The sequence below is a fragment of the Myodes glareolus genome, chromosome 25 (assembly GCF_982192425.1).
Source record: "Myodes glareolus chromosome 25, mMyoGla1.1, whole genome shotgun sequence".
NCBI lineage: Eukaryota > Metazoa > Chordata > Mammalia > Rodentia > Cricetidae > Myodes > Myodes glareolus.
Genome location: NC_142050.1, coordinates 34,731,774 through 34,755,696, shown reverse-complemented (window position 1 = coordinate 34,755,696; position 23,923 = coordinate 34,731,774). Strand labels below are relative to the sequence as shown.

General features: G+C 42.1%; 1 protein-coding gene across 6 annotated transcripts in view; it reads left to right on the top strand.

Moving 5' to 3' along the window:
• The window catches only part of Dgki (diacylglycerol kinase iota), a 455,950-nt gene extending 441,375 nt beyond the window's left edge, over positions 1–14,575 (top strand). For all 6 annotated transcript variants that reach the window (XM_085683757.2, XM_085683755.2, XM_085683753.2 and 3 more), the window contains 3 exons: positions 2,204–2,240; positions 3,765–3,864; positions 7,101–14,575. In XM_085683757.2, the coding sequence (XP_085539883.1) occupies positions 2,204–2,240; positions 3,765–3,864; positions 7,101–7,217 (254 nt within the window). In that variant the 3' untranslated portion in view covers positions 7,218–14,575. The remainder of the gene's footprint in view (positions 1–2,203; positions 2,241–3,764; positions 3,865–7,100) is intronic.
• Positions 14,576–23,923: the final 9,348 nt, after the last annotated feature.

Below are 23,923 nucleotides of genomic sequence, written 5' to 3'. Positions count from 1 at the left end.
CACATAGTGAGGTAGGCCATTGCTAGTTTAGCTGAGGTGAGAAGATGGAGCCTTATCAACACATTAAGGAGTAAGAACTGTATCAACACTTTAAGGAGTCCCAAGAGGAAGGTCATGAGCATCATCTAAACACTTGAAGATCAGTAACAGAAGGGATGCATGAAAACTTAGTGATACATAACAGTCTCTTAAGCAAAGGTTTCTGTATGCTGGCTGCATTCCACATGAAGATTTGAGACTACTTAGCTCTTGGATGGCTAGGAGAGTTGTAAAGATTCTAGAGAATCTCAACCATCTCCTTGCCGATGACAGCTATGGTTAGAAATCTGTACTTGTAACCTCTCTTCATTTCTTTTTACATTATATGTAATAAATAGCTTTCAGTGATAATGCTCTCCACCAACATAGGTCAGAAATCACACGGATTATATCTCTAAAGACTGAACTGTTCTGTACCAGAACCATGTTCGGCACTCCAAAGCAGGTTTATTCATGAATCCAGTCAAACATTTAAGCAGTTGCCTGGGACCAGACTCTATGATCAGTACCAAGGGAGGACACAGTGATGAAAAAAAGCAAAGTACAAAACTTCCAGAGGTTTATTAGAGTCTCAAGGGACAGAAAAACAACTAAGCAGGCAACATTAAAGTAGTTTGGCAAGTGTCATGTTGAATAATGTGATCAGCAATGCCCACTGAGCTAGGACAGTTTCTGTTTAGGTGATAATTTATTGGTGCGGGAGAATTATCTGTATTCTGTCAATCATGTATTTTAATAAAATGCTGATTGGCCAGAAAGGAAATATAGGTGGGAAAACCAGACAGGAAGTAGAGGTGGAGCAAAGAGAACGGGAGTATTCTAGGAAGCTCCCTCTCCACTCCTGCCCAGATCACCGAAGAAGCGACATGTGAGCTGACAGTTGGAAAAGGTACTGAGCCACATGGCTAACACCGACAAGAATTATGGGTTACCGTAAGGTGTAAGGATTAGTTAATAAGAAGACTGAGCTAATGGGCCAATCAGTTTATAATCTTATGGAGTCCTGTGTGTGATTTTCTTTGGAACTTGCCGGTTGTGGGGTACCAAGAGGGACAGAAAACAAGCCAGCCATCGTGTTACAATTTATAGTACTTAAGAAAGACAATAGAATATACACATAAAGAGTAGGTATCATATAGGTAGGGAGTGGTGTCTGCACAGAAGGCACTCTGTGGAAGAAATGTGTCTAACTGATACCTTCAGAGTAAATAGTACGAGAGAGTTCATGGAAGGAAGTAGTGGTCAGGAGGTAGACTAGCGAAGATCCCAGTGTTTGTAGTAGTGAATTAATTAGTAAACAGACATTGAGGAAGAGAAAGGCCAACTCATTGTACATCTATATTCTACCACTTAGAAGAAATATCTTGCAATGGGGCATCTATAATCATCTGACATGTTTGCAAGGCAGTTATTCCATTTTGAAAATGAAAATTTTCAAAGAGTATCTCCAAAATATGACATTTAGATGACATATGTGTCTACTTTTCTCATTATAATATAGAAAGCCCCTTCCTGTAGCTGGGAATGAAAAAGACCCAAAGCTTATTCATTTAGCCCTTTCTCTCTACTGATACAATGATTTTTCCAGTTATTGTATTCCAATTGATTTCTTCAACTTCACTGAGAAATAATCTTTTTTCAGTGTGTGCGTCTATGTGTCTGTGTCTGTCGTATGTGCTTGGTGGACCCACACATGCGTGTGGGTGCAGTCACTCTTGTGGACATAAGAAGACAATGTCAGGTGTCTTTTCCTCCAGCTCTCTGTATGATTTCCTTGAGACAGGCTGGCTGGTCATTAACGTCCTGGGGTCTCCTTTTCTCTGCCCACCTGTGCTGAGGTTACAGGCTCACAGGACCATGTCCAGCTTTATGAAAATTTGAGTGCTGGAGATTTGCACTTAGGTCCTCTTGTTTTTACAGCGGGTGTTCTCTTCCACTGAGCTATCAGGCATATTGACAGCTGGCATACGGAAAACTGGTGATGGAGAATCCTCTTAGCCTCATTTGGTCTTATTATTAACCTGGTCACCAAATTTATCTTTTCGGTTCGCCTTTCCTCATCATTTAAATTATTCACCTATCGATTTTTCTGTCAACAATTAGTTTTGTAATATATTTTTGAGCATCTTGCTTTGCTTTTTTCTTCTTTTTTGCTGTCGTTTAGGACCTGCAGAATTGTTGGATATGGCAGACAGTGAAACGTGAGTATTGCATTTCGTTATAAAGTCTAAACAGTTGTCCTCAGAGCATAGCTTGTCCATGAGGCATAGCAGTTTTAACTTCACTGATTGGAAGCCCCCTTTAAATCATATTCACAGCGGTGCAAAGGTAATCGGCTGCATAAAAGACACAATAGAAACCAATACTTTGTCTTGTGACGATTACCTACATAGGCAATGTCATTGCCTCTAGGCACCCTACCAGCAAGAGACATTTACACTGGTACTTGGACTGCTGACAGTAAATAAGGACATGTATCTTTATCTCTACCATACGCAGTGTTTTTTTTGTTGTTGTTGTTAAATCTGGGGTCTATGAGAAAATGAAGCATCCGTGTCTTAAGACATCTGCTGCATGTAATGGCACGACTGTGATGAGCCAGTCTGTGATGAGCAAGTGGCATGCCACCCCTGGAGAACTGGAAACATGGTTACTCAAACAGTTATAACCTCTGGGATGGTCCCTAAGCTGAAAATGTTTTTTCCATTATTCTCATTCTTCTGGCATGCGAATAACCACTTTTCCACTAACAGCAGTAAGAAAGAGATGAATCCTTAACTCTGAAAGCCATATGGGGACCACGAGGAAGTTTCAAAGAAGTCAGACAAAGGATAAAGATAACTGAGCAGGTTTAGAGAGGAATGAGCTGATAGTCAGGGCGTAGACGTGAGAATGGACAGATAGAATAGAGGGCAAGTGAGAAAGGACATAGCTACGAGCTGCTGGTCCACAGGGACGTTGTGCTGGCATGGTTGTTAGTAGGGCTGCCATTCATCCTGGTTTGGCTTCTTTGTGGTTGGCATTTGATTTCCCATGAAACATGTTGGCATTAAGCATCTCTATACCCGGGGACACAGAATGGCAATATCCTTCACTTAGCACACCTCACAGACAGATGAGCGTCCACCTACTTTTCCTTGCCCCTCCCCTACATGCTAAGAGACTGGTCTCAGGCATATTGTCTATGTAAGAGAATCTGGGCCTTTGGATTCTGCTGGAGTCTACTACAGCCTCTCAGACAGCCGCTCACTTGATAGATGTAATCCAACATTGACTGAATAGCAGGGGAAGAAGGCAACCTGGCTCCTCAAAGTTGAATTTGCAGGACAAACTCATGAAGGTCAAATGACTTCTACCATGCCAGAAGGACTGGAGTGTGCAAAACTCCGTGGAGATACATCCATGCTCTGCTTCAAGTGCTTGGATATATTGGACAATCCAATAGTAGTGATCAAAACAATTACCACCAAGCCATGCCCAGTTTAGAGAAATAGCTAAAGTTAGATGCTCCGTCTGTTAAAGAGTAACAAGGTATCTGTAGACACCCCAGGCCACCTCCCTAGCATGCATGTATTCTGCTGTCCTGGGCCTCAACTACTTACAGTGAAGGAAGCTAAAGAGCACACAGTGTCAGCAACTGGGCAGGATAAGCCCCTCATTCTTCTGCTGCCTCCATCACTTCATCTGTCTCCAACCCTTGCCTGGTTTCTTAATCTTTGATTTAGGGGCGAGACCGCACTGCACAAGGCCGCCTGCCAACGGAACCGGGCCGTGTGCCAGCTTCTGGTGGACGCGGGAGCATCTCTGAGACAGACAGACTCCAAGGTAACAGGATGAGTGAGTGCAAGCATCCTCCCACTGTGAGAGATCGCAGGCACTATGGCCTCCACTTGTGCCCGCAGTACAGGCATCCTTTCTGTGCTCATGGGAGGGCCTGGAGCTTTGGGAAAAGGAGGAAAAAATAGAGTGCTTCATTTAGAGAAACTGCAATTTAAATGGAGGAGCACAAAGGGAGACTGTGCATTCGCCTGTGGTACTTTATAGACCTCTATACATGCTAAAGAAAGACGGGGGACTCGAGGCGTCCTGATGAAACACCAGCAGGCAAGGGAGACCCACAGCCAGAGGATGGGGATGAGGCGGTGTGAGTGACCTAGCCTAGCTACTAGGAAGTATCTTTCGTGTTCATCTTTAGCACCAAATCTAATATCATTTAAAAATCTGTGATTTGTATTGCTCCATGCATGGGTGCCAAAGTGCTTGCCTACTGGTTGACTCCACAAATGGGGGGGACCTCACTTTGAGATGGTAACAGCTGTAACTGTAATAGATCCACATCATTCCGTATCTATCTGTTTGATTTTAAATGCATGTGTGTATATTTCTGCGTGCGAGTACATGGATATGCGCCATGTATTCTAGAGTCTATTGAGGCCAAAAGAGGGGTCAGATTCCCTGGAACTGAAGTGACACATTCATCCAAGTCTTACATTATGTGTTTTCTTACATTAGCATGCAAACCACTACTCTTGATGGGTGTGGGAGCCGAAAACCAGAGGAAAAATAGCTATTGTATCATTAACTCTGTTGACTTGTAGCATGATACTGAGCCAGCAAGCCCTCCTCATTTGATGACAGAATATCCCACTGCCTCAATAGGACAACCGAGAGTAACAGAGTTCACTGCCCTATATCATTTTAATTGCCCAGTGTTTTGCCCCACAGTGATACTTATGTCAATGAGGTTTGAAACATGGTTCCGTTCTTAGGTCAGATTCTAAATCTGCAGAGCATATAAGCATATTAAGATGGTCTTGAGACCAGAGGCTGTTGGTAGAACATCTAAGCCACCTTTATCAGAAAGTTCCCATAGATGGAGGGAGTGTACCAGGAACAGTCTAGGAGAACTGGATCTGGTGCCATCCTCAGCAGGTTCAATTCACAGGGACCTGTCAAGAGGCAGTTGATGAATGGATGGATGGAGTATGGGGGTCTTGTCCACTCAGGGAAGTGGACTAAGGACAGAGACAGAAACAGGAACAGAGACAGACAGGAAGGCAGGCAGGCAGGCAGGCAGACAGACAGACAGACAGACAGTCACACACACACACACACACACACACAGAGAGAGAGAGAGAGAGAGAGAGAGAGAGAATCTCAGGAGTCAACCTTCTGTCCTGATAAGCACTTGGAGTTTTGAAGGACTTTGAGTAGATAGTAAGAAAGGACAATCACTAACTATATCTCTTTGTTTCAAAGAAGAATTTTAAAGTCTTGGTGAATTTGAAGGCTTTCATTAAGTAGGAACAGGTTTTGAGCCAGTAACTATAGCTATGGCATGCGCGCACAGAACTTGGAAGTCTGATCATTGGATTTATAAACTCCATTATTTTGATTTCATGATGAGAATCTACATACTTACGGTTTGGGCCCTGGACTTTTCTCGAAGGACAGCAAACCCAGTGACATAAGTTGCCTTAATGAATGGACCTCTCATTCACTTCCGAGTGAGTTACATTACATGGAATACCTTGGTAACCCTTTGGCATCCCTAGCCTTATCAAACACACCTGAACTCTATCTTCGTGTCTACCTAATCTATTTGTTTACCTGTTTAGAGAAGCAGATAGCATGTTTCGAATGACAGATAGATGCTTAGTGTGCCATCCTCCCAGGATGAAGTTTCACTGAAATATTTTAATGTTTAACTGAATCCAGAAGTTCATACTTCATAGGCAGGGTTAGTCTAGGCCCCACCCAGGAGACCAGGCTTGATGGATGCAATTCATACCCCAATATGGTTGCTGCCTACTTCTTACACAGAGGCTGGTCCTGTATACAGTTCAGTTATTTCAAAATGGGAAAGAGACACAAGGAACAGAGAGACAAAGTGAACATGAGGTCTGGCCTGGGAACCGTTGTCTTCTGTTCTCTAAGTTTCTTAGATAAATGGACTCAAGGTATTTGAGACTTCTTCCTATTTTGGGTTTATATAAGTGCATTCCTTTTTTTCAAAATATAAATAACTTTGATTTTTATGAATGTACACAGAAAACTAAAATGCAGAAAAGCTTACAAGAAAAGCAAAAGTCACTTGAAATCTCCTCCCTTAGACATAAATATAATTAAATTTAATCTCTATTTCCATGTAGGTATGTCTGCTTGGTTCTCATTTTTAAAACCAGTCTGAGTCATACCTGGCATCCCACTGAACATCATAACTTTTCACTCAAAATTATGCTCTATAGATCTTACCACACAGTAATATATCTGTGCGACATTCCTTTTTTAGAATCCGTTAATCTGACCATTCTGTAACATGGTGCTAGTTTAAAGCTGAACAAACTTGTGGATGGAACTTCTCTCGGAATTTTTAGGATATAAGCAGTATCCTCGGAGATCATTCTTGGCAAGAATTCACTACAAGTCCACTCGGGTTCACTTTACCCTATTTTTCTGAATATTTGTGAGGTGGGGATGTCAGCCTCATCATTATCAAAGTAAAGGCAAGATGGGCTACCATAGTTGTGTAAAAGCAGTATAGGAACCTCAAACTAGGGATTTAGCATTAGGTGCAGACTGAAGGAGTAAACTCTTGGGAAGATGTGTATTGGGACAAGCCAAGGAAGTCCCTCCTGGATGCTTTGTGGGTTACTGCTCTTCCTCTTGGCTTCTGTTACTTCGTTCACCGTGTTTAGTAAAAAGGAACCCGGAATTATTATCCTGAAATAGAATCCCTGCTTTATCCAGTACTTCCCCTGTCTCTTTCTGAAAAGCACTTGGCTTTCAAACTCCTTGTACACGGTTTCTCCCCACAGGCTCAGGGAGAGTCTATGACGTCCTGTTTACTTGAGACGCATATTCTGTCATCGCCCTTTAATTTACCAGCACATGTTTATATGACCCTGATTATAGAAGAAAATGGATTTGAAGCCTCTCGTAAATTCTGAAGCATCCAGCATGGAAGGGTTCTTTGGAGGGACTCATTGTTGGCTAGTCCAAGTCTGTACCTACGGGCATCATCGCTCTCCAACTATTTGTTTTCCTTCTGTTATCTATAGGGAAAGACACCCCAAGAACGAGCACAGCAGGCCGGGGATCCAGATTTGGCTGCTTATCTAGAAAGCCGACAGAACTTTAAGATCATTGGCCACGAGGACCTGGAAACTGCTGTTTGACCCTGGTTGACAGGCCCAAAGAACTCGAGCAAGCGTATCACCTACGCCCTCCCGGCCACTGGGCAGCTCCCCTGGAAGAAGCTAATGGAATTCATATCCGCCTCTCTCCTGCAAGGATCTGTCTGAGACCACACTACCAGGTTTTAAGGGCTACCGGGATGTACAACAGGACATGATAGCCCATTGAGAAGGAGGCAGGCTACCTGGAGATTTGTGGAGTACCTGCTCCACAAAATTTGATCCTTATTGCTTCCAGCAAGTAGCATGAACTTCTGCGTTCACCTGTCTAATTTATTTCAAAGATTCTGAGGATGTTCACATAAATGGCACTGCTCCCTCCTCCCTTTCTGCATTCATCTTTCCCTTGTACCACATAAATCTACTGTAATCACCCATCGATTTCGAAAATATACTATCTCCTCTCTTTACTTTCAGTCTTCCAACCACAAGGTTGTCTGAAGGTCTTTTGAAACCCTCCCGGATGTCTTGCGGAAACATATCTGTAAAATCACTTCCCCTTGCAGACTAAATATACCAAGACTAGTTAGTGGCTTTGCATGCCCCCTACCCCCTCTGGTTTCATCACGCAGGAGCTGGGAGGTGCCACAGGGGTAACGTCAACGTGTGTGCTCTGTCTCTGAGGTATGGCGGAGCCACATGGGAGCTGTCTGTGCTTGAAGTACAGCAGAGAGATTGCCCAGGGGTCATCCCAGGCCGCTGGGCTGTTGGTGATCAGAGGACTGGTTCAGCTTGGGCTGTTTGTACAGCTCGGTACTGCCTATGTGTAGCCATCTCTGCCTTCTGCTGCAGGGAAGATGTGTCCAGGAGTCGGTGAAAACCCATAGCTAGTTTCCAGAGCCATGCGATTCTAAGTGCTGTTTCAGGGACAAGGTTGGGCCCGTCTAGGACAGTGGTTGTAGGAAATGGAGCCTTCAAATGTTTAGTCCTAAGCTTTGTAAAGTGATAAGAGAAAGCAGTCTAATTGGCTTGGGAAAAAAATAGCAAAAATAAAAGTAGCCAATTGTGTCGCAACAATATACTTCAGTAGGAAAACAGCGTTTGGCATTTTGGGCTGAGGCTAATGACTGCAGGCTGGTGGATACAGTGGTGAGAGGGGGTTCAGCTTTGTTTTTCTGAGTTCAGTTTTCAGGATGTCAAGGAAGGCTTGACCCAAGGACAAAGTCTCATCTCACCAGTTCCGTGGTCAGACTCTCAGGATGCCTGGCCCTTCCTCGTCTGTGCTTCACTCATGACATTTTAGGTTCTGAAATCATGTCTGATGGCCCTCTTTTCCATGTATTGGGTTTTTTTTTAAACTCTGCTCCATACTATATTTTCTCCTGTCACAAATTTCTTAATGTAAACCACTGTGGTAGAAACAGCTTTATGAGATCATCTCTTCTCTTCATGCCACGGATCTGGAGGGATCAGGTAATGAAGCGGAGGGGGAAAACCGCTTTCTACTCAAAAATCTCCAAGTTAGGTGTGGGTCACAAGCACAAGTGGTGTATCTGAGGGCTTTTCTTTTGGCTTTCTTCCCTTTTCTTTTTCTCTTGAACCCAGGAAAAATGTTTCCTCTGTGTTTCTGCATGTGACCTTTAATCTCACAGTCTAATGGGGACAATTTGTTCATCAGAATCACATATCATCATTTGGAAAAGATGGATATAATGTACCATATTAAGTATAAGCAGACTTTGAGTGGGTGGGGGCTTCATTACCAGAGACTCCCTATAGTCATTTCAGGACCAAACTTGGCATCATTTCTAGCTGGGGAAGAGGGGGTGGCTAAGAGTAATGTTTTCCCAGCATCCTTCTCAGAACTGCAATTTTCTCTTAGATTTTACAGGGAGGGGAAGCAGAGGGTCTGGAGTCGATTGTTTCCAGGAGCTGAAGTCACTGGGTTTCTGTTAGGAGGTTTTCAGTTGTTGGGGCTGTCAAGGAAATATTGTGATGACAAATATAATCCCTAGAATGGACTGGATCCTGTCTTTGAATGGAGCCTTCTAGCTCCTAGATTGAGCCAAACATTTGGCCAAGCAGTTGGTTATCCAGCTGGCCAGTGCTGAGACACAGGACTATATTTTCGTTAACCACCATCTCACATTTCTCTGAGAATGCTTCAAAACAGCCCAGAGAAAATTTAGGATAGAGGTAGCTATGGGCCAATCCCAATAACTCCAACAAAGACACCAATAAGACCCTGGCATGAAAGTAGATGCAGTACTAACTACTGTAAGGGCCCTGGTACATGTAGAAATTGCACCCCTCCCTTCCCAAGAAGAGAAAAAAATTAGATCCTACATTATTGTTGAGGAGCGATGTACATGAAAAATAACACGTCTAAGACTTGGTGTTTCAAAACAATGTGAGCAGAGACGCCGCAGATTTCATGATTTCATCGTTAAGTCTACCTCCTGTAGGTTTTTTTTTTTAAATTTATTTGTTGTGTGTGGTAGTTCTGAGCATGAGAAAGAGTTAAAGCCATGTGGTCCAGGAGTGCCTGTCGTTGCTTAAGTATATAGTGTCCCATTTAGTGAGCCAATAGGAGGTACAGAGGAAAACGGTACAATCCTGACCCCATGAAGTTTCTCAGACATAAAAATATGTACCTATGGAAAAAGTGTTTATGCAGCAAGCTGGGGCTGTGTTGCAAGAAACAGGCAACCTAGCAAGTCTCCTGTATCCAGTCCCTTGGGTCGAAGAACTGTCTTCTTTGGAATCCCTCTTTAAGTAAGGCTGGTGGGAGGATGAAGAATGAAGTGTTATTGAAAGACAGAATTCTAGTGTTGTAAAGGTAATCATTTTTGTAACCTCCTATTACACGGGTCATGAAGCGTTAGCCCAGTCCTTGCCCCTACCACATTCACTAACGTGACAGAGACCAGGGGAGGATTCATTAACCTAGAAGGCTAAACAGCATGACTGGGGATTTTTGCTTTGAGATTTCTGGTCACCTCCATAGAGGTGATAATTGAAACCCGTTGGGAGTTCTAAAGCAGAATTCAGCAGCAGTGAAATTAGTAAGAACTGGCAGAAGGCCCCTGTGTCATGTTGCTTTCTGCCTTGCCAGAAACTGCCCAGGCAGATTTGTCTGGGTTCTAAGGTACTCAACAGGGCACCACTTTCCCCTGGAACCTAGTAGAAACTCCTTTGTTCAATGGGTCTCTCAAATGTATTTGCTAGAATTCCTAGAATATTCATGTCTAAGAAAACAAGGGGTGGCAATTTCATTTGATCATATGACAATGATATGAACACACATTTTAGTTGTGGAAGTAGCACATGCATTTTATACAAGCTCTAACTCCACGGGAAGTGTCACATGCAGCGTGAAGACATCCTCGGCTGGTGTGTCTCAGTCCCCAGCAAGAGACACCGTCAATGTGGACAAACATGATAGCCTGTAGGTTAAGTTAGAAATATCTTGCTCATATGCATACATATCTGTACATGAACATGCATATCCATCCATCCATAAATAGAAATGTATTTATTTGTATACATATATGGGCATATATGCCATACACACATATTGCATATGTTTAGACAAGAAGACATTCTAAAAGCATGCCAATCATCTTCATGTGTATAGTTAACACTCATAGGTGATGACACAGAATTTTCATTTAGCTGCTATTCCCTCCATCCCTGAGCTTACTTCTACCCCTACATCACTGCAGTTGCCCTTGGCATTGGCTACTGTCAGAGTCATAAAGTCCATGACCAATAAGTCTTCTGATTATTTATATGTTGCCTCCCATGATGCATGAAACCTACCTTAGCCCTGTGGCTTGTCTACTTTTGGCTCTCAGAGGAGTAAAGGAGAATTCTTTCTTTATGACCCCCTCACTCCTCTAACGCTGAGTCGATAAGCTCCCTAATGCTATTTAACTAGGGCAAGCTATTGTCAGGAAGGGGATAGATACTCGGGTGTGGTCTGGGGGTTGGAGCAGCTTGTCTTCCAGTAGGGGAAGCTAATTAAATCATTGAGCACAGCATGGTGTTTTATTCAGTTATGCTCTTTAAAAGTAAAAATAGATCTTTGTGAAAATGGCTCATCATAACCACCAACTAAGACTGCTAATTGTTCTATGCAGCTAAATTATGTTCCTGTTAGGAAAAGAAAGACCGTGTATTAAATTAGCTCTCTGAACACACTGTAATATGTATTTAGTATAAGCTCCCTTCTGCCCACATCGCAAACATGCTGCCTTTGAATCTCTCGGTGCTTCTCAGCACTGAACTCCACATTCAGCTGATCACATGTCCTCGTCCTGTGCCCCTGTCAGTGCTCCTTCTCTGTCCCCCAGCTCTCTGGCTGTGAAACATTCCCGGCACTACTGCCTACCACTTTGTTTCACAGCTGCCTAAATCTTCCCCAGATGTTATGATCGAAATATATATCAACATGAAATTTCCCTCGGGGTCAAGTATCCATATCACCCAAAGGATAGGCACATGCCTCCTGACCTCAGCTATCTGACAGAATTATGGCACACTGATTCTTAGAAGCAGTCTGTGAGGTTAAGTTTATTTTTTGTTCTAGTCACGTGAGAGGTCACAACCATAAATAGTTCTTTCATTTGAAAGGGTGTAAGTGACGTGTGCTTTTAAAATCACCCAGGGGACAGGATTATATATGGGTTATACTCTCGAGAGTCATCTGTGGTTTCTTTTAAAAGTTGTTAATGCAGTTTAATGAGAAACCTAAAAACAGAAATAAGCAAAGGATACCACACTGGACAATCCACTCACCCAGAACATTGAAATTCGTTATTCTGGTCCCAAAGAGGAAACAGAGAATCATCATAAAGCTATTAAAGTAAATAGCTTAAGGTAGAAACTTGGATGTTGGATGATGTGTTCCTTCAGAAAGTACTTATACATTCAATCATGATCATCCAAAAATGTATTCAAAAACCCATCATGTTTGCAAGTATTTCAACATTTCTTTCAAAATATTTATCTCTCACTGTGACGCAGATTCAGTAAGAACATAGCTATCTAAGAATGCAAGGGGTAAATAACTTCAAGGAAGTGGCAGGCAGAGATCAAAAGACAAACCTGAACAGTTGAACTTCTGTAAGTTCCATGTGTTTGGACTTGAGGGTACCTCAGCAATGCCCTAAAAGTTCACCAGGATCATGTTATTTTTGTTACTCTTTGGCTAGCATTATTTTTGTTCTGTGTAAGCAAATGCAATAGTATTATTTTATATTTCCATTTCCTTGGGATCCTGGTAAAGTTCTTAAAAATATAGTTGAAACTCTGACTTTAAGATGAAACTTCGAAACCCTACTTAAGGAAGAAGGGCTAAGAATTATGTATCTCAGTCCTCAAGAGCAAAACCAGGAATAATAAGCAGAATTTTCAGTGGGTTTTGATTAAATATAAAGAAGATGAAGTTTGAGTTGCCAAATAGAGCAGTGGGCATCTGTACAGAGTTACAGACTTTCCACATCTGGAAATACTTAGATGGAGGGGATTTGGCCATTCTTAGGCATGTCACTAGGAGAGATTTGTGATCTGAAGGGGCTGCAAATTAGATTGTTATTTTCTTTGCCTCACTTTGAGAAAGGCTTTGTCTGATAGCAACATTTGATCTTAAAAATTAATGGGAACCTTGATTCCTTAATTAAAACATCACTTTATACATAAGGAACTTGAAAATGTTGGAGTGGGTAGGCTTTAGTTCTCATTTTAAAGAATTAAAACCAACTAAGCACAGATTCAAGAACTCAAGGGGAAAAAAAGGGAAAGCACATAAGGAGATAAAATTTCAAAATTCTGAAAACATTTTGGGTGTTGATGAATATTCGTGGACATTTCCAAGTAAAGCCTTATTGGAAATCTTACCATTCTTCCAATATATATATATATATATATTTAAAAAGTGCTGTGATTTGAGATTCTTATTATTAACTGTAACCTAATCACAGAAAGAAATTCTGCCTCAGGGACATTTAGGAGCTAAGTAAATGTACATGAAAGGCAACGTGGGAACTCCCTTGGTTTCTAGTACCAGCATGGTAATGCAAGGCATGATATACAGAACAAACAGTGGAGTGGGTTTTCTCTTTGTTTGCAATGTTCTAGCACCTGGAGACCAATGGCATCTGAGTTGGCTGCCTTTGGTAGTGGAAGCAATAGGGACTCTCTCATGTCTCAGCTCTTTATTGAGACACAAGTGTGGTTTGCAGTATAACGCAATTAAACAACAATCCAAATATGGTTTATTAACAACTTCCATACAATTGTTGAAGTCAGAACTTTGATAGTTTGATGTATTTTGACACCTCTGAACTCTGATATCTATTAGAATTTGATGCGGGAGATAACATAGGTAAGATATTCTAAACTGGGTTCCAGCATAGTGAATTTAGCCTGCACAGATTCACAGAGTGACAGGGCCCCCACCAGATAAGGAATCTGTTAAAAGTACAAACAGGCATGCCTCAAATAGATGCTTGCTAGGAAAATAGCTTCCATCATTGCCCTTCAATGGAGCTTTATATCAGTTGTTCAGATTTCCACAATACAAAGATTTCTCCATGAAAATATATATATATATATATATGTATTTATATGTGTATATATATTCCATGGCCAAGTTAGCTAGAACCAAGAGAGATCTTAAAATTAGAATTCTAGAATTTTTTTTTTATCAAGAGGCATGCCAGTATGGACATACTTTAAATACAAATGTGTTTAAAGTTTAGATACTGTGATAAATTCTGTGAAAAAAAAAACTAGAGGTGAGGGTTGATGACTCATCTATTTGTGATTCTCATTCCCACCCCTCCCTGTGTGTGTGTGTGTGTGTAAAAATGAAAGTACTCTTTTACATCCTTTGAAGGCTGATATTGTTTCAGAATGCTGTACCAAAAGGTGTTGAGAATGGCCCTATCACTCAGGGAATGATTGATCTGTTTATGGGAGGGTGTGGGTGCAAAGTTCATCCTACACAATCACATAGTAGACATTCAGACACATGAGAAACCATGCTGAGCTTGAACTGGAAAGAATAGATAATGTTCTTCCATTCTGATCCCATATTCTTCCAGGATCGCCTATGGGCAGACTGTTGAATTTGGAGTAGGATATTTGATCCAAAAAAGAGAGAAAGAAAGAAAGAAAGAAAGAAAGAAAGAAAGAAAGAAAGAAAGAAAGAAAGAAAGGAAGAAAGGAAGAGAAAGAAGAAAAGAAAAGAAAAGAAGAAAAGAAGAGAGGCAATGTTAGGTTAGGAATAAATAATGTCCAAATATCCAAAGCAGACTGGCTGTTTGGTGCTGTCTGATCCATGTTCTAAGGCACAAATAATGCTCTTTAGTCTCCCCTCTAAACCAAGGACTGAGCAGATGAAAAGAGGCAGAAAACACGGGTAGCCATATTATGTAAGGTTTTTCATTTCTAAACATTGCATTCTGAAAAATCAGTTAGGCTTCCTCGAGAAACAACATGTGTTTTCAACTGTTTCTTCTCGTACTTAGGTGAAGATAAAAAGTCAGCTCAGGAATCATCAGAGAGTCCATCCTTAACTGTGAGGGAACTTGGAACATGATATCCTGTTTCCCAGGTTTAGTTTTCTGTTATTTTAGGCTGAAGTAAACTTTAGCTCTCGTTCACTCCCGGGTCCCTAACATTTAGAGGGCAGCTTCTTAGAGAAATCAAAGGCATTTTTGAAAAGGACTATTCATGATAAATACAGCCCACATCTTTTAGAAGCAGACACTTTGTGAGTTTAAATATTTGTGCATTCTCTCTCTCTCTCTCTCTCTCTCTCTCTCTCTCTCTCTCTCTCTCTCACACACACACACACACACACAAAGAAAGAGGGAGAGAGGGTCAATTTCCCAAGTCTGAGAAAGATACATATTTCACTTGAGGTCCAAAGTCACAAATTTAGGACATAAAATTAATATATATTAATATATATGATGTTTATATATAGTTAATATATTAACATATATACACATATATATGGTGTTATTTTTTTTTCTTTTCTTTTTCTCCTTGCTGCCCTTTGGTTTGGGCTGGGGCTTTGAGAAAGAACTGAAAACACCCATGTGTTTCTGGGCTTTTCTACGCCTCTGTGACCAAATAAGATGTAAACGCCTATCAATTGGCTAGTGTTTCCATAATATTTTTATTTAAGGAGATTATAGTCTTAATTGACTATCTTCTTTTTTGCCCATAATGATAATGCCTGATTCCAACTTCCTAGTTTTCTGCTGGGGTAGGGTGGGGTGTCAGGGTTCAGGTAACTAGGGAACATAGAGTATCCAGAGTTCTTCTCTGAGGGAGCTTTTACAACCCTATTTTCTCTTCTCTCCTGCCCCACTCCTTGTTTTTGGTTTGGGAAAGAAAAATAAGAGCAGAGCTATAATAAAAGATAAAAATAACTTTTATAAAGATTCTCAGATGTTGTGCAATAAGATGACTCTGGTGTTCGCGTAGGTTCTCACGGCAATTCACAGATAGCCTGCACGCTCAACAGACCCAACGTAGAAAGCCCAGCAACTCACAACAAACACACTCAACAACATTTCCCTCAGAAAAACCAGCACAGGCAGGAAATGTCTACAGAGTGGCTTCAAGGAACGCTAGCTGGAAGTTTCGGTTTACACTGCTTAGTAGAATTAGATTGGATGTGGAATTTAGGGGGAGAATGGGGAGCAGCTAATGGTGGATCTACGGAGTAGAACTCCCAAAGGAATAGGATATTGTTTGGGAATTTCTTCAACTGCTCACAGGTTAGACTCTTCACAGATTTGCGTTGGCCCATAATAAAAGTTGCGAAGGAAAAGATCAACATGAAGAATTTCACTAACAAACTTAAATGCACTTTCATCTTAACTCTTCAGATAGTAGGCTTTGTTATTTGGGGATACAAACCTCGTCTTTTCTCTTAAAAAAAAAAAAAGAAAGACAGATATGAGCTGTTTGCAAGTAATCTCCACTAAAATGAAAGCAAAACAAAAATTGCAAAACACAGAGAAATGACAGCCCTACGTTGATTTGGTCTTTCGTTTCAATTCCTGAACAGTTCTCACAAATGCATTCTTCAATGTATAGTGTTTAAAACATTTTCTCACCTGATACATACTGCACCTTGTTGAATGCGTCCAAATGCCTCCTTACCTTTGGCTTTTATTACTGGCGACATTTTTCCTTTCTCGCCCTGCCTCCACACTTCTCCCTGGGGTTCAAATCAGCCTCATATTTGTTAGCTCAGCTGGTTTTGTTTTGTTTTGTTTTGTTTTTGTTTTTGCTTATTTTTTCAAATTGCCAATGGTTAAGTGGACAAGCAGGATACTCCGTGGCCCACAGCTATTTGAAAGTGAGGATGTGTTTCCTGTGAATCATTAAGTGGCTGGTATTGCCATCAGGATGGAAGTGTTTGACATAACTTGATTTTCGGGAGTGAACAGTCTCCTCAGGCATGCCAGGATCATCCTGGCTGTGTGTGGCTCGCTCACAGAGGCTCCATGTTTATGAAGAGTTTAGTCATGTTCTAAAGGGCTCGTTCATGTGTTCTGATTCTGTCTGATTCCATCCCAGAGCCATAGCCACTGCAAAGCTGGCAGCTGCAGGGTGGGATCCCCCCGGTAGTAGCAGCTATGGCAGTAGAAGAGGAAATTTTATTTCCAGGTAAAGTGGGATCCAGATACTATGAAGTGGAGGGAGGGTGGGAGGGAAGGGTGGGTTGGGGAAAGGGAAGAATGGAGTTTTTTTGTAATAAAGTCATAAAGTATTTTTCCCTAATTTTCTCGCATTTCCTATTTATATAAAGAATCTCGATCACTGTGTTGCTCTACAGAGATTTTCAATGGAATTAATTTGGGAGACTGAATTAATCTCTGAAAAAGAAATTGACTAGTTATACTTACTTTTTGGACACTTTTTCTGTATTGTGAATTGTGTGGAAATGTACAGAATAAAAATGAAATATAACTGGTTTGTTTCTTTTCTTTCTTGTCCACAACACAACGGAAAAGAATACTAACCTTAGCTTTAGTTTCAATAGATTTTTTTTTTAGATCAAAAGGTAAACAAAGAGTTGGCAAAAAGGATCCTAAATAAGGGAGAAATATTTTTGAAAACTTAAATTTCTGCTTTTACAATAAACTAATGAAGTCATGCTTACCTTCCGGTCTCAATAAAAACATGTTCTAAAAAGAGTCATTGTTAAAATGTTGAACTTCAGGTATTGAAGACTTGGGTCCCTAAAAAATGAGACTCAAATGACACAATTCCTGATCACCCCCACCTTACAGACTGCAGATTGTCTCCAGCAGTGAGACAGAACCTGGCAGAACCTGGCAGCCTTCAGAGACAGGGTTCAGAGGTCAGGATATAAAGGAAACTAGATCTTGGACAGAGGAGTTTCAGAAAAGAAAGAGTAAACCAGAGAACTCCACAGACCTGTAGAGGCTCCCCTCAACATTTCACTAGAGGGCTGCTATACATATGAGACTCTGAGCTCAATTCCCTACATCTACAAAGAACCCTGGGGTGGCTATGCATAGGCCTAAGTTCTCTACTCTGTGGGGTAGGAGGCTCACGGGGGCTTGCCAGCCACGAGCCTACCTCCAGTTTCAGTGAGAGACCCTGTTTTCAGGGAAAGAGGAAAGAGCAAAACTCCTAGCATCCTCCTTCAGCCTTCACGTTGTGCATGCAGGAGCGTGTTGTCTCCCCCGGAACTTGCACATGTACCCTCACCACACCCAGTATTTTGATAATGTTTTCTGGTAACTAAAATTTGCATCAGTTTGGAGATGGTTGTAATCATTTTATTCTTTGATGTCAACCTGTGTATTAGATTGTAGATGTCTGTTTTACTTTCTTCCATGATATAAAGTTCAATCACTCAAAACTGGTTTTTCATCTTTTTAGATGTTATTTTCATGACAGGTTAGGCAGTATTAAAACAAGGGAAAGCCTAAGATACGTTCTTAAGGTGTAAAACGAGCTAACAAAACAGAACAATATTCAAATCCTCATGAATTTTGATATTCCTCTAATTTTAATGAACTTCACAGGAATGCTGTGCAGCCACCTGAAGGCTTTCTCTTCTTGGCAGTTTAACGCCATCATTTTCTTAGTTTTTGATTTGTTAAGAGTCTAGCCACAAATTCGTTTCTTAAACTAAGATCTAGTGGGATGACTTGTCTCCTTGCATGTCAGAAAATGTCTGCGCTCTCCTTTTCTTGGGCTTTATCTGTCTTTGAAATTCTGGATTCAGCATCATTTAGCATTGAGAAGTCCAGAGGCCTGGACTGAGGAAAAGAAGATCCTGTGTGCTTGGTGAAAAGCGAAGCTATTTGATAAACACGACAGACTGAAGTTAGACTCCACTCACAACCGAAGCCAAACACCTTCAGTTTTACCAAGAAGAAAAAAACTGCACTACAAAGAGTTTAAAATTCTCTGAGTGATAGGGATTTGTCCCCAAAGCACAGGGAATCACCTGCATCACAATGCCAGGTGCAGGGGCTTTGGGTTCCCCTGCAGGCACAAGAGGAAACCAGGAGGGATGCATGGCAGAGCAGATTGTCCCAGCCTAGGGTGGACCTGGAAACCAACCTTGGTGCACAGGACCTAGGAATGCTCATTCCTTTCCACATCTGCAGAGGAAGACTGTAGGGGTGTGAGACAGTCTCAGGGACCCTTCTGGAAGGTCAGCTTTGAACATGGGGTTCATATGAAGACAGGAAGAGCTTCAAAATGCTCACACTGAAAGCCCTCAGTTTTGAAGTCTCCACTAACCCCATCTGGAGCACAGTTTTTGAATGGCATTTGCTACATAGTGTTCATAATTGGTTGGTTTTTTTAAATGCTAATGTCATTTAGATAAGATGTGTATGAAACGAAGCCATGAAGCCTGACTTTTTGTTGACTGCAAAATCCTTGAGAACTTTAAAAAAAAAAATGTGCTCATTTTCAGGGCCAAATGTTGCTGGGTTATTGGCACTACAAGCTATTGGTTCAAAGGCATGAAGATAATTTGCGTCTGCATATACAGATGGAAAGGACCGGAACTTACATAGAGCACAGATGTTCAATGGCTGCTCTGTCTCACAACTACATTAAGGATATGATAATGATACAAGGAAGGATGTTTCTCCTTCAAGGAGCAATCTAATTACGTAGTGGGGTTTCTTCTCAGCGTGGCGTTGAATAAATCAATATGGACAGCTCTGAGGTGGGCCCTTATGTTGCCGGTTGTAATCTAAGTGAACTTGGCATATACCACTCTGCTTTCTGAGCCTCAGTTTCCTCCTCTGGGAATAGGAAAAAAAAATGACATCAATCAAATTGAGTTGGTGTGCTCATTACATGATATTGCGTGAAAAAAAAATAGAATATAGCTCTTTGCCTTAACTCTGTGTAGGGTAATTCCATTTAAACTCATATATATAATCCTTATTAAAAACGGTAGGCTTCCATATGGCTTTTCAAACATTCTCACTATTAGTCATTCCCACACCTCCTCACTCACCCCTACCCTTGCATGCCTTTCCCTACTTAAGTCCCTGATCCATATTCATCTTTCCCTTTTTATTTTATCAGTGCCCTACACTCACAGATTGCCAAATTCAAACCACGCACATAACAGTGCCAGGTGTGGGATGTCCCCTCCAGGTGTTCATGGGAGGGGTTCTGGTGATCCTCCAAACAATACTTGCTATGTCAGTGTTCTTGGTGGTTAGATCCTATTGCTGAAGACACCACACTCGTTAGTCACAGGGCCTGGAATAGGAGAATCAAGTCAGTACTGACCAGGAAGTTTTCTCCTTCCTGGTTAGTTCTCACAGTACTAGAAGTTACTATGTAGTGTCCCAGGGGTTGGAGGAGTGAATCACCAACTGTCTTACCCAGCTCTAAAAATTGTGATCAATAATAATAATGGGCTTGGCAAGATGTGCCCGCAGGTGCAATAATGACACATTTGTCAGGCGGTAACCAACTACTTACTGATTGGATATTGGTGTATCTTTACAGGATGAAAAGCACTGTAAATATGGCCAAGAATCCTACTTGGAGAGCTCATAGGCTAAATGGATATAATACCCAATTGTCCTCTAAATTCACATCTCTAGACCCACAAATAATGAAGCCCTCGGGCCTCATCAGAGAAATTTCTCTGTGGACTGTAGTTAATGCAAACATCCCCAACTGCTCAAAGTGCAGAGAGTAAGCATACGTGAATGAAATGCTCAGCCATAAATAGGACGTCTAAATCGTAGTACCCCTTTCCGTCAAAACTCAGGGACCATTTTAGAGAAGGTTCGAAGAGCCAGAAGTCAACGAGGACTAGGCCCAAACAGTGTCTTTCCAGACTTGACAGGAGTCCTGCACTAGTGAATTCACAGCTGCTGTGGTTGCTTGCACAAGACCTGTATAGAGTAAGCCAGTCAGCATCCCAGAATGGAGGTGGAGCAGACTCATGAGTCTCCATCCCTGGGTGAGGAGCTCTTGATACTTGGTGGCTGGGGGAAGGAAGAGTTAATTTTCTTTTCAGAGTATGATCCTTGGTAGGCTGCTCTAGTGAATCTAGTGAATGTCCTCACACCATTGAGTATCTAATTGGATTTGATGTGTGTGTGAGAGAGACAGACACACAGAGAGAGAAACAGATAGACACAGAGACAGATAGAGAGACAGAGAGGACATGGAATTGTAAGGGTGGTAGGAATGAATATGTGGGGAATTAGGAGAAAGAATAGGAGGTGACTATAAATGCACTTTTATGCAAGTATGAAATTCTCAAAGAATTAATAAAATATTCCTAAAGAAGACAGCACTCAAAAATAATCTAGCTATAAAGTAACTATGGAAGGGTTTCACTGGTGAACTGTGGATCACATATGTAACATTGTTCTTCTGAGTTGCCAGTCTGAGGAGAGGCAAGGAGAAAGGGATCTGGTTCCCTTTATTCTGGAGTCAGTTTACGTAATCCTCTGTGTTTAAGCATAAAAGCTGTAATCTGACTGAGACCCTCAATACTTTAGTTTCACTATCTTGTAAAAAAAAAAAAAAAATGGTTCTTCAAAAGTTAAAGCCATGTAAACTTTGGCAGCGACAAATAAGGTTACAATTCTGAAGACAGAGAGAGAACATGTGGAATAAACATCCTCCCAGTTTTGAAATGTAAATGGAAAACTATCAGCTCCTTCTAAATCTTTGTTCCTATGACATCAGTATGTGGGCACTGCAGATGTGAAGGGAGGCCACAGCGCTAGCCTCTGGGGAACGGACACACACCATGCTCTGTTGTCTTCCGCACTTTTCTGTGGACACCCGAACCTCGAAACAGGCGCGCGCTTTCCTGACCCGAGCCCACGAGAACGGACAATTGTCCTAGGGGTTTGAACAGAGACGACACACACACAAAGAGACCTGGCTCATCTGCCAAGGAGCAGTGGCAAATGGCAGCTTTATTAAGCATCAGTCGGATATATATACTGTGGGGTAAAGGGACACCAGCCCCCACCAGGATCAAGGAAAAGGAGAAGTCAGGGACCCACACCCAAGGTCGGAGAGCAGCTGAACAGAGAAAAGAGGAAGCCAGGTGGGCGTGCTCAGGTTCAGGGACGAGCTGACCCGGGAACCTTGCCTGCGGCGAGAACCTTGCTTGCAGGTGGAACTACCACAACGGTTAAGGGAGAGTTCTTTCTAAGCTACACCTTTGGGCCGTAGGCAAAACTGACAAAACAGGAGAAGGCAGTTCTATGCCACACCCTTAAGCTGATGCAGTGGAACCAGGAAGCAGAACAGCCCTGCATAGCGCCTCAGGAAAAATGGGGAACCTGTGTACCTACAATGCACATTAACAATTTAAAGTCTCCGGATGTGCTTATTTTAGAGTTGTCTTATGTTAAATCCGTGGCCCTATTTCCAACTTCAGAGGACATCAAGCTACAGTCGCACCGCTTCTCTCTCAGTGGAAATGCCTATCCTTGCTGGGATGACTCTGCCCACCTGTCCTGCGCAGGGCTGGCTCAGCTCCCGCCTTTCCTGTCGCTGCAAATCTCACCTCAGAGGGACTCTGAGTGAGGGAGGTCTGACCCCTCTGGGTTGACAGTTTGGGGTGCTTTTACCGAAGTGGTGGGAAGAGAGCTTCTTCAACTCAAATCTAAGGTTTACCGTGAGGATCATGGTATGCCTATGAGAACCAAACCCTTTGGGTGCCGCCACTGCTCAGTCTGAAAAACAGTTTACGGCTGGTTTCAATTATCTTCATAGAAAAATCAATAGAAGGCAGTTTGTTCCGGCTCAGCAAGCTGCTGGCTCACTGTGGGTAGAGGTTTCAGCCCTTCTCTCTTCCAGTGACACACTCGTTCCTCTGACACAGGCAATCAGGGTGGAAAGCTGTAGCCACTCTCTGTACCCCTGGTAAAAACTGCATCTGTAAGCATCAAATGCAAAACGCCTGCTTAAGTTGCCAGCAGAACAGTGATGCTGAAAGAAGGGAATTTTCTAACCCTGGCCTGACTTAGACTCATATTTTCCGTTCTGTGTGTTTTTTTTTTTTTATCCAGAAAGAAGTAGGGAGTAAATGCTGAATAAACAATAACTATTAATTACTATCTATCCGTGGGGGTCATAGAAAAAGAGTATGTTAGTCATTTGATTTAATAAGTATACTTGAGGGAAGGAGTTTCTCAGAAATTTATTTAGTATCTTATAATTTGTTTCTGTGCTCAAGATAAGCAGATGCTATAGTATTCTGTGTTATAAACTGGAACAGGGCACTCAGTGGCACGAATGGAAGTCTCACATCCTCACAAGAGCGGGTTTGGTTAATGGTTGTTTTATGTTTCTGTTGCATGATTTTCCTGGGAAGATGTAAAAAAGTTAAAAAAAAAAAATCTACCCACCCCGAACAGGGCACCAATGGCAAATCGAAGGATTCCAAAGTATTGAAGTTATTTGTAGAAGTATGGATGAAGCCTTCCTTAGAGGACCATGGGTGTTTTAGTCTCTTTTCTTGGTGCTGTGATAAAACGCTCTAACAAAAGGAAGTTAAGAGAGAGAGAGAGGTTAGGCGGGGCAGCAGAGCTGGGAGCATCTGTTAAAACTGCATCAGGAGCCATGCGCGCATCAGGTGCTCACTGCTCACCCCCTCTCCTCTCACACAGTCCAGGCTCCCATCCTGAGGACGGCCGTGTGCACAGTGGGTAGATCTTCCCTCCTCAATTGCAATCAAGACAGTTCCCCACGGACACGTCCAGAGTCCTATCTCCAAGGCCATTCTGGATTCTATCAAGATGACCACACTAAATAGCATGGTGGGTGACTCCAAAGCAGCTAGCTGCATCGCCTTCAAAGTCCCAGCCTGGCACAGGTGACAACCTAACAGAAGCTCAAACATGGGAGTTCCATTGCCTCCTAACCACCTAATCCTACAGACTCTAAGATCTCCCAAGGCTACACGCAGGATGGGGCAAGAGGAATCAATAGCGACCCTCTCGCTAACCCACTTACCGTTATCATAGATCTAACCAGAACTGCAGTTTTCCCTCACTTATTCCCTTGCCACTGCTCTAGGGTGGTCATGGGCTTGCTACCCACTCAGAAGAAACAGATCAGTATAACAGACATCACTGAACCCTGATTTCCTGAGATTACAGTCTGAGCTGTCTCCTTCCTCCCTGACTGTGGGTTTATCCTCTTTGGTGATGGGACTTGAGCTAGTA